Source organism: Stigmatopora nigra, chromosome 11 (genome assembly GCF_051989575.1).
Source record: "Stigmatopora nigra isolate UIUO_SnigA chromosome 11, RoL_Snig_1.1, whole genome shotgun sequence".
Taxonomy (NCBI): Eukaryota; Metazoa; Chordata; class Actinopteri; order Syngnathiformes; family Syngnathidae; genus Stigmatopora; species Stigmatopora nigra.
In genome coordinates, this window is record NC_135518.1 from 1,594,139 (window position 1) to 1,605,794 (window position 11,656).

General features: G+C 39.8%; 1 protein-coding gene across 5 annotated transcripts in view; it reads left to right on the forward strand.

Annotated features, from left to right (window-relative positions):
* The window catches only part of fer1l6 (fer-1 like family member 6), a 91,265-nt gene extending 81,373 nt beyond the window's left edge, over window positions 1-9,892 (forward strand). For all 5 annotated transcript variants that reach the window (XM_077727695.1, XM_077727696.1, XM_077727697.1 and 2 more), the window contains 13 exons: window positions 170-298; window positions 373-504; window positions 602-729; window positions 806-976; window positions 5,641-5,795; window positions 5,871-6,016; window positions 6,128-6,216; window positions 6,295-6,393; window positions 6,467-6,587; window positions 8,527-8,647; window positions 8,722-8,879; window positions 8,979-9,079; window positions 9,166-9,892. In XM_077727695.1, coding sequence (XP_077583821.1) covers window positions 170-298; window positions 373-504; window positions 602-729; window positions 806-976; window positions 5,641-5,795; window positions 5,871-6,016; window positions 6,128-6,216; window positions 6,295-6,393; window positions 6,467-6,587; window positions 8,527-8,647; window positions 8,722-8,879; window positions 8,979-9,079; window positions 9,166-9,346 — 1,731 coding nt within the window. In that variant the 3' untranslated portion in view covers window positions 9,347-9,892. The remainder of the gene's footprint in view (window positions 1-169; window positions 299-372; window positions 505-601; window positions 730-805; window positions 977-5,640; window positions 5,796-5,870; window positions 6,017-6,127; window positions 6,217-6,294; window positions 6,394-6,466; window positions 6,588-8,526; window positions 8,648-8,721; window positions 8,880-8,978; window positions 9,080-9,165) is intronic.
* Window positions 9,893-11,656: the final 1,764 nt, after the last annotated feature.

The window sequence follows — 11,656 nt, forward strand, 5'->3', positions numbered from 1 at the left end:
TTACTGTATTGGACATCATTATACATGCACAGATGTTTTTGGAAAAAGAAAAACATGATTTTTTTTTATACTGAAATGACTGATTCATTTCATTATAAAATCCTAGCTCTGTATTTGAATGTAAATGGCTGTCTAGTGGCTTTTTACCTCATAACTTCCTTTGCTCCAGCTATACAACAATGAGCTGGAGGCAGAATTTGGACCCTTTGATGACTGGGTTAACACATACGAGCTGTTCCGAGGAAAGTCCAATGAGGAAGAAAGTTCAACAGAGGAGCAATTTGTTGGCAAGTTTAAGGTGATGCAATCATGCCAAACTAAGTATTTGTCACATTTTCACTGCTTCACGACATGGAGTTTACTTCTCTGTAGGGTGCGTTTTGCCTGTATAGAATTGATGAAGATGAAGGGCCATGGGAGGAAGATGATGGACGCCTTAGAGTCAACAGGGGAATTCCGCCGAATACACCTTTTCAAGTCCTAATTCGGGTTTACATTGTAGCCGTAAGTTGTTCATAATATCATGTTCTGAAAAATTGTTGGTATTATTTGATTATTTTAAACTGCTGTCCTACTATTCTTCGTTACACTGTCTTTGAAGGCATCAAACCTGCACCCAGCCGACCTGGATGGAAAAGCAGACCCTTACATTGTTGTTCAACTTGGCAAAAACGAAATCAAAGACCGTGAAAATTATATCCCAAAACAGTTGAACCCAGTCTTTGGGAGGTAGCATTGTCCCTTTTGACAGTTTTGTCTTCAATGGTAGCTATCAGTTTAATTTCTTTCTGTTGCCTTGTTCCAGGTCATTTGAGATGCAGGCAACGTTTCCTCAGGAGTCCCTGCTATCAGTACTCATCTATGACTACGACATGGTGGGAGGTGATGACCTAATAGGGGAGACCCGAATTGACTTGGAGAACCGCTTCTATAGCCGACACCGAGCAACCTGCGGACTACCGACTGAGTACAGTCTGTGAGTTGTAACAATCTTGACTTGTTATAGCACGTTCACGTTGTATAAAATAATAATAAAATAACAATAACAACCTAATGCTATGACTTCAACATTGTACTACATATATGGTATTTTCATGCCTTTAGGGTGCTGTCTCAGCTGTGGGTTTTATTTCTTTTTTTGCCCACAGTAAAGGCGCTTTGGCTCAATGGATGCCCTGTAATAGTTGTGCCAGAATGACGCATGCTAGCGTATGTTTTAAAAAGGCAACTGAAGCAAAACTGAGTTTGATTGTGTTTTATTGACGTAATGTGCATTCGCGGTAATATAAGTCAGAGCATTCAAAAGTCTACAAGTCTGTCAAACTCCTCATCTTCTCTATCTGCCATGAGTTCAGCCCAGTGGGCGAGTTTGCCAACAATGCTGGGTTCCATCTCATTGTCAGGGTCAGAGTTGTTGCCATGGGGTTTCTTAATAGTGATTCCAGCTTTGACAAAAGCCGAAACTGCAGTACCTGCCAACACTTTGACATGGCATCAACAAACCATTCCAAATAATCACATAACTCATGCGATGCTGCATGCCAGTCTTTGTATACAACTATGTTTATCATCCAACAGCCATCACTCCCAAGCCATTCCAATGCGGCCTCTCTCAGGTGCTCTCCGCAGTGGCTGTTCTTTCGTGTTCCATCCATGGCTCAAGTTCATCTTCAAAGCTTTCAACATATCGTTTTGTAATTCACGCCACACCGTTTCTCTGTACAGTGGTACCTCTACATACGAGCAGCTCTACCTACGAGATGCTCAAGATACGAGGAAAATTTCGAGAAAATTATTAGCTCTAGATATGAGAAAAATTTCGAGATGCCAGAAAGCCAGATGGCTCTGACGTGAGAGGCTGTTTATCATTGTAGCATGTCTTTTTTGTCGCATCTCTTTCGTCTATAACAGATATCTACGAGCACTGAATGATTTCTTCACGCAAGTTTCTCCTACACATGGACCAGAAAACGCAAAACGCGCATGCGCAGGCAAAAAGAGGGCTTTCTGGGTAATGAAGTATACTTGTGCACACAACATCAATAGCCAATGGCACCCTTTCTCAAAATAAAACTTCATTACCCACAATCACTACGTGGGTAGGCTGAGCTGTTGCATTTCTTGTTCTCCTTCCTCATCCCGTTAGCTCCCGCGATCGCTTATTCAAGACTACTTCTCCTTGGCAAGTGGTTGTGCATTACCCTATTGTGAAGACATTTGTGTGCATCATTTTCGGAATATTTTGAAGGGAATACAACAGCAAACAGCCCATCGATAGCGAATGTGAGGGTGGAGCCGTGACAAACAGTTAACGCAGAGAACGAAGTTAAAAAAAATAATGAATAATAATTCAAATTCAGTTTTGTGTAAAGTTACAATTATATTTGAGTGAGTATGTATATATTAAGCCAAGTTAATTTAAATTTGTTTGTTCAGCTACGAGCGCGTTGCCGTGGATAAAGTCTCCCCCACTAAATTGGTGGTGCTACTCCACAAAGTGTGTTTTCCCATTAAAAACATAAATAACTAATATAAAAATATACAAATTCATGTCTGAAAGGTAAATTCTAAAATATTTCACAATCTAAGATATTGCTCATTGTTATTGCACACCAGGGTGGTATGGGTGCCTGACAATGCCCCCGGCTCTGCTGAGGTAGCGAGGGCTGGCAATGTCATCCGGTGAAGGCAGAGAGCAGCCGGTCTTCTGGGAGGTGTTGATCGCTCGCTGCGTGGCTATTCTGTTTGTTGCCGTGCTTGCAGAGTACCACAATACAGGGTCCTCTCTACAGTGGCTCTATAGAAGGTTGCCAGAAGCTTAATGTCCAAGTTGTTCCTCCGGTGTACCCTTGGAAAATGGTAATTTCTGGTTCTTCTTTACCACTGCCGTGGTGTTGGTAAACCATGAGACCTTGTCCGTGACATGGACCCCCGGGAATTTGGAGTACAAGACCCCGTTTACGCATAACCCATTTATGAGGAGTGGGGCCAGATCTGCATTGTGTTTGCGAAAGTCAAGGATTATTTCTTTTGTTTTCGTGGTGTATAGTGTGAGATTGTTTACCAAGCACCACAAAGACAGTTTGTTCACCTCATCTCTGTTGGCAGAATCCCCCCGCCCCCTAGATGAGTCCGACCACAGTGGTGTCATCGGCAAATTTGATGATGGAGTCCTTCCGCTTGATTTAAATTCTTTAAAAAAACAGGTTATTGGGAGCTTTAGTCCAATTCCTCTTCGTCATATTCGAGAGGGATTGGATCCTCGATTAAATCTCCAGGAGGTGCCGTAGGGGCAGCAGAAGGAGGTTCTTTCTGCTAGAGTTTTTTGGCGCACAATGAACATGGCGACCGCCGTTTCTTTTTTTTTACGAATATGCAGATATGTAGGTTGTCAAAAACTGAGTGCCACATTGAAAATCTGCAGATTTCTTAAATAAATAAGACCAGGTTATTTATCCTCATCCTCGTCGTTGTCTGCTGCCTTTATGCCCCAATGGGATCAATTCTGCAAGATCCTCATCAGTTGGGGGCAGGTTGGGTTAGTGATATTGTATTGATGTCCTCTCGTCATGTCAACTTCATGGTTGTATCTAAATACATCATAATGATGGTTCATTTATTTTTTATTCATCGGAGGTCTTAGTTCAAACATTTATTTTTATTTATTCACAGCATACAGAGCTCTCGCATGCAGCAACACGTGCATCTCCTGAGGGGAAGAGTGTTCACTTCCTGTGTGTGTCTCTTAGCCGCATGGTGGAACCCATTAACATTTGTTGAATTATGTACAAAAGTAAGCCACAGTGTAGATCACGAATGTCAAACCGATCCCGCAGAGGGCCGTAGTGGGTCCTGGTTTTTGTTCCAACTAATCCAGTGCCAACAATTTAACCAATGAGGTGTCTTCTTAAATAATTAGCAGCTGACTATAATCAACTGATTACACTTGCAAAGGGTGTCCTCTTATTCAGTTGGAATGAAAACCTGCACTCACTGCGACGCTTTGAGGACCGGTTTGACACCCTACATGTAGATCCTTTTATGCCGCAATGGCGTGCTATGACTTGAGCATATCAAGGAATGTCAATATTTAGGGTTCGACTCAAAATGCACACAAAGCTGGAATAGGCTCAGCATGGTCTTTCTCCACAGGTAATGTGCGAAGAGAAAAGATAAAACGCTAAACAAAATGTATTTTGACGTTTATGAATGAAATTCAATAAAAAAACGTATCTAGCATAAAACGTGAAAAAAACTATCTTACCATAGTAAAACGTGCTCAGACTGGCCAGAAGCGAGTAGCCTTGATAAATGTGTTTACCATGTCACCTGTTGTTGTAACAACTATTGACATGTTACATGTCAATAGTTGTTAAGGCTGATCGAAGGCCTTGCGGTTGATTGTTAAAATATCAGCCTTGATACCTTCGTACTGTGAATCTCATGCTAATATTGCACACAGACATAGTGAAAAGTAGACTGCTACGGACATACCTCCTGGATCCTCTGAATTCTTTTTTAAATTTGTCTCCGTACAGGCAACACTCTTTCGGAACACAGAAAGGAAATTATTGTACATTTGTGATTATGAAATAAAACAAAATTCCACTTTTTCTTTTTATGTCTTGTTCGAAAGTGACATCTATTGCAGTAATGTGAACCATCGAAAGAATCGAGATTTTTCAACATTAGAACCAATATGGCTGCCACAACATCTTAAATTTGTAATTTCTGTCATTGAAAAGCATCAGGTTCTTGTCAAGATAGATTAATTTGATATTTTGCATTTACAAAGACAGGCATATTAACTTATTGCATATTAACTTATTGGATTATTACTTTTATTATCCTTATCTGATCATACCTGTTTTTTTTGTCAATACATTGGGGGCTAGCATGACACTAGGCTGGTGTATGTTATGCTAGTCGGTAGTGGAGCTATGTTTTAATAGTAGCTAGCTCCACTGTCAGTCAGAGTATTCTGGGAGCTTGATTCCAGCTTTGGCGATAGCTCGAAAAAACAGTGCTGGCCGACACTTGAACCCAGTCATCCACAATCCATTATAACTCTCGACACGCATCACTCCCATGCCTTTGGTTCTCCTCACTGTTATATTGGCATCAACAATTCATTCCAAATTGTCACATAACTCATGCAACACTGCCAGGCACACATCAACCATTTTGGAGATTTTTTTTACACTTTTAGGTGCGCCCGATAGGTGTGAACATATGGTAATATGGGTGCCCCTATTTTTGTCTTGAGCAGTTGACACTGTCAGGATTATTAGTTTCACCCACAAAAGGTAATTCCACGTACTATTTAATGCTGTTAGCTTAAAATAGGTCTGTTAAAATAGATTCAAATTGCTTTCTCAGCCACTCTCCTGCTGGAGGCACTATTTGATATCACATAATCCCCACTTTTAAGATCGTTCCACACAGGTGTCACACAACTGCCAGGCAATGCAGCCATTAAAAACACTGTACACCCAGTGAATCGATTCTTCACTAGTGTGCTGCAAGCTGATAAATTGCAATGTGAATGCAACCAAAACTGGCTGAAAACATTTTGTTATCGCATGAAATGGCAAAAAGTGGTGTTTAGCCCAATGTGACAGTGTCCAATTCTGTCCCCAGTGAAGGTTATAATGCCTGGAGAGACTGTCTGAAGCCATCTGAGCTGCTCACAAAGCTTTGCAGAGAAAACAACTTGGACGGTCCTAACTTCAGTCCAGGACGCATTACCGTGGCTAACAATGTCTTCACAGGGAAGACAATTTTTATGCATGAAGGTGCATTCATACTACTTTGTTTGTACCAAGTGTGATTGATACCTATGATTATCCGGATGATTCCATATTTACCAGACGAGGAACCGATGGAGTCCTACGAGGACTTGTCCCTGAAGATTCTACATCGTTGGTCTGAGATCCACACGATTGGGTGCAAGCTGGTTCCGGAACACATTGAGACCAGAACGCTTTTTAACAAGGCTCGGCCCGGGATGGATCAGGTATGACTGAGGTTTGAAATATAGGAGGAATCAAGGTATACCAGCTAAAAAGTTCTGTGTTCTGCAAGTAAGAGCAAGACAGTACGGATGATTTGGTGTGTGCACTTTCAGGGTCAAGTCCAAATGTGGGTGGACATGTTCCCCATGGACCTGCCTTATCCTGGACCTGCAGTTGACATTTCCCCTCGCAAACCCAAAGGGTAAGGCGGGTTTGTGAGATGAAGGCAAAGCATGAAAGTTTTTTGAAGAGATTGTCAACATTGAGCATGTGCTCGCAGGTATGAACTTCGAGTCATCATCTGGAACACGGAAGATGTAGTTCTAGAGGACAGCAACTTCCTGACCGGTCAACGGTCCAGTGATATTTATATAAAAGGGTAATATTTGTCACTTATAACCTTCTATGTAAGCATGGAGGTGGAGTAAGCAAGTTCTATCAATCTTCTGTAGCTGGCTCAAAGGTTTGGAGGATGACTGTCAGGAGACTGATGTCCACTACAACTCTCTGACAGGGGAAGGAAACTTTAACTGGCGCTTTGTTTTCCCCTTCAACTACTTGCCTGCTGAGAAGGTGATATTTGAAACAAATGGCAAAAGGCAACATTTTTATACCTCCTTTAGGTTGTGGTTGAATATACAGGTAGTCTAAGTTACAAAGGCGTTCCCTTCCTATGCTAACAACGTAAACAGAATTTCTGCATAGGTCAGATTATGCCATAAAATTTTGGCAAACAACTTTGTAGAAAAATGTAAAAAATATTAACAGGTAAGGTGCTGAAATTACAATTACTCCTGAGCAGTGGATGATGAAGAAAGATGGGAGGCTTTAAGAGCTATGTGCACATACTACTTTTAGCGTAATATTAAGAGAATGAAGTAATATCATGAGTATGAAAAAAGGTTGCTTCTATGAGGACAACAGCATCATTGTTAGGATTTTAAATTATTTATTTGCAACCCAAAGCCCGGACTACTGTAGACTGTAACAGAAACCCACATCAATTAATTCACTCATTTTCAATACCACTTATCCTTGTCAGGATAGTGGAATGCTGGAGCCTTTCCCAGCTGACTTCGGGCAAAACATGAAATATACCATAAACTGGTTGTCAATCAGTTGTTAAGTACACATTGATAGCTATTCGCCCTGACAATCACCACACCATCGAGTGGCAGACAAACCCATGCAACCCACACGGAAGTCAGGCAAAACAACCACTGCACCACCAGTTGGCTGATGCCAACAAAACAAACCCAAAATAGCCTTCACACTCTGGTAAACTCAGTCTGACACGGTGTGTTTAGAGACAACCCAGAAAACACAACACTCAACGCAAAAACATTGCAACCTGAAGCATACATCCAACCTGGATCATTAAATCACTTTCCTTATTTTTAAGTTATGTGAACTGGAAGTTGTTTGACTTTGACTGTGAGGTGAGGTTAGGTCTGTGTGAGCACAAAACTGATTTTAGCGACGAGCAAAGGCCTTTTCAACACAGCGATTACTTTTGCCAGAACAAAGCATATACTTACCGATGTTTGTTGGCGTCTCTATTTTGTAAAATCTTTTTTACATCTTTTTTAGATGTGACTTTTTTTTAGATGTCCATGATGCTGACTGACCAGTAAAACAATGATTTCGGGACGCAATAATTTGGTCTATTTACTATGTAATGCTGATTAATTAATGTTGTTTAATTTCGTCTTTTCTCCAATGAACATAGTTTCCTTTTCAAACAACAATAAATTAACAAACCAATGGTAATAAACACATAGCCTTCATGTTGTAGTCGCACCTCTGGTCAGTTTGTTGTGCTGTCCATTGAAGAATCTGCCAGTATTGAATATACAAAATTCCACACAAAAGCTTAGACAAGTCAGTGTGTGAGGTTAACTCATATTTTCCCATTGACGGCAATCGGCGTCCAATCCGTTTTCATTGGGCCATTGGCAATTAAAGAGACCATTCATTCACTGCCCTTGTCAACAGTACATTTCAACCAGAGGTTCCACTTAAAATGGATTGGTCGTCTGGCAACTGCATTTGAACTGCACTTGAGTTTGAGTTAGATTTATTGGATAAAGGGACTACACAAATTAATGAACATATACATGTAAATATGTAAGATTATGGCCACAGGTTAATTCCCTTTGTGAAATTAACTGCCCACCCCTGCTTTAATATTAAACCTAATTTTAAAGTACATTCTAAGACCACAAAATCTTGAGCCTGAGCAAATCCGGCGACGAATTATCCGTCGACCAAGTGTCCGTCGACCAAGTGTCCGTCGACCAAGTGTCCGTCGACCAAGTGTCCGTCGTCGAAACCTCCGGTCACGAATAATACGAGATGTGTTCCAAATTATAGGCATTTACTGTTTATTGCATCATACTCTATATTAAGTATTCATATTTTCATAATTTTACCATATCCTACAATCAGATATTAGTGCCTTAAAATGTTGTCAAGGATATTTTCAGTTGGAGTCTAAATTTTGTCTTTAAAGGTAATGGTGGTGAAGAAGAGAGACAGTATATTTTCTCTGGATAAATCTGAACAGAAGTTGCCAGCTATCCTCAGTCTTCAAGTGTGGGACTTTGATACGCTGTCCTCCGATGACTTTCTTGGTGCGTCACTGGAGTTGACCTAACTCCAAAACTTCATCTTTAACTTTTCCTTTTCCTTGCATGCACATGCTCAGGTACGGTGGAGTTAGACCTTCACTGCTTTCCACGTGGCACCAAGACAGCAAAATCATGCAAGGGAGATGTCTTCACGGATGGAACAGAGCGAATATCAATCTTCCAGCAGAAAAGGTCCAGAGGCTGGTGGCCTTTTAACAAGTCTGGAGAGCTGATGGTATGCAAACATTACAATGCTGCACAGGTTGAGAGCCAGCTGTAATCAAAACAAAATTCTAAGTCCACCTGACTGACAGTGTTCACCCCACCTCACCAGGGAAAAGTGGAGGCTGAGTTCCATCTCGTAATGGCTGAAGAAACTGGAAAGAACTCAGTCGGCCGGGGTCGACGGGAACCAGAACCACTGCCCAAACCCAAGTAAGAATAAGTAGTATTTTACTGATCAAAATGGATGGATGACATGTTCCCCAAATCATTATGTTCCTTTTCTAACCACACCCTAGTCGACCGGACACCTCATTTTCATGGTTTGTCAATCCCTTTAAATGTTTCTTCCACCTGGTTTGGCGGAACTACAAGAAGTACATCATCATTGGTACGGTACTACTTGTCACGGCACTCTTCCTAGTCCTGTTGCTATACACCCTGCCTGGTGCCATCTCCCAAAAGTTGGTCAATGGATAGTATATGCATGCATAGCATCTTCAGTACAAACACAATTATATTTGATTGTTTTAGTTTTCTTGGATTTAGGGGGGAGTGGTTAAATGGCAATGGTTAGGGCAATGTTGATTAGCTTCTGTCAGCATCATTTAACAATGGGCGTCAATGGCTGTAACGTCATCTTGAAAAGATATGTCTATCAATTATCATATGTTAACATTATGAAGTTTGAGCATGTAGTCTTGTTCTTATTATTTACTCACTCCTAATTCATACGCTCTCTTTTGTCTGTTAAAAAAAACAATCTTTTCATGGACTCATTTCAGATGTCTTTATCATCTCCTAAATTATGATTATTGATTAGCAATTTAGTTTCATTTGATCAAGGTAGTTAATGTTTAGTCAGAGTAATAGATTTACTACCTGTGTGGCTAGTCTGTTTGTTACTTCCATTTTTACATTTAGATGAAAACAATTGAACATGCCCAATTTTTTGCTGATTTTACATCAAATTATGTTCAAAATGTTACCGTGTGTAGCTTACATTAAGGTTCTCAATGCTTACCAAAAAAAAAAAAACAATAAATGTATAATTATTAGGGATGGGCATATTATTTTAGTCCATTTATTATTTCCAATGTTATTTGCAGTGATCGGATTAATTTATTTTCCAGCAGAATGGTAAGTAGTTAGCACGTCCACCTCATAGTTCTGAGAGAGGATTCAACTCAATAAATACATACACAGATGTACATGTATATATGTATATATGAATATTAGTATATATGTATATATGAATATCAGTATATATGTATATATGAATATAAGTACGTATATATGTATATATGAATATCAGTATATATGAATATAAGTACGTATATATGTATATATGAATATAAGTACGTATATATGTATATAAGTATATATGTATATATGAATATCAGTATATATGTATATATGAATATAAGTACGTATATATGTATATAAGTATATATGTATATATGAATATAAGTACGTATATATGAATATCAGTATATATGTATATATGAATATCAGTATATATGTGTTACGACTCCCCCTGGGGTATGATATACCAGAGAGTCGCAACTATCACAGCAGACAGGTTCGGTCAAAGATGAGTTCGGACACACATTGCAAGTAGCCTTCAGTTATTTTTATTTACAATAAAGTCAATAAAACAGACTACGGGATAACATAGGGGAAGCACGAGACATTAAAGTGGCACCCTCAAATAAACACGGTAAAAACCCCCTCCCAGACAGGTGTCCAAATGAACACCCACAAAATACAGGAAATAAGACCGAAGGATGCCACTGTTAAACTGATGTAATATAATCTAGACAGGGGAATAACTGTGTCTAAATGCACAAACTATATGTATACCCAAGGGTGTCTAAACTTATCTCAAGTCCCCCTATGCAACCCAAAATCATTAACACCACATACAAAATATAACATGGAGTAACGTACTCACAAGCCTACAGGCAGCAGTTCAGCAACAAGGCAAAGGCCATGGCAAGAAGGCAAGGTAAAAGGCAAGGGCTAAACTGACAACTGAAAAGGCTTTAAATAAGGGCAGGAGGGATGATTGGGGAATTAATTACAGCTGTGTTTGGCCTGGGCAGGGCTCTGTCACAGGGGTGGAGCCAGAGCTGGAGATAAAACACCTCCTACTGGTGTGTCCAGGCTGCCAGCCGTAACAATATGTATGTATGAAAATAAGTATATATGTAAATATGAATATCAGTATATATGTATATATGAAAATAAGTATATATGTATATATAAATATCAGTATATATGAAAATAAGAATATATGTATATATAAATATCAGTATATATGAAAATAAGTATATATGTATATATGAATATAAGTATATAAGTATATATGTATATATGAAAATAAGTATATATGTATATATGAATATAAGTATATAAGTATATATGTATATATGTATGTGTTCATTCATTCGTTCGTTCGTTCGTTCGTTCGTTCGTCCGTCCGTCCGTCCGTCCGTCCGTCCGTCCGTCCGTCCGTCCGTCCGTCCGTCCGTTCGTTCGTTCGTTCATTCATTCATGTATTTATTTGATTGCTTGCTTGCTTGCTTGCTTGATGGATTGATGGATTGATGGATTGATGGATTGATGGATTGATCGATCCCTCCCTCCCTCCCTCCCCCCTCCCCCATCCCCCCATCTCCCCATCTCCCCATCTATTTATTTATTTATTTATTTATTTATTTATATTTTTCCAAGATGGCGCCGTCACGCGGAAACCAATGGCAGTAGCTCTGTCCACTCTCGTGTTTT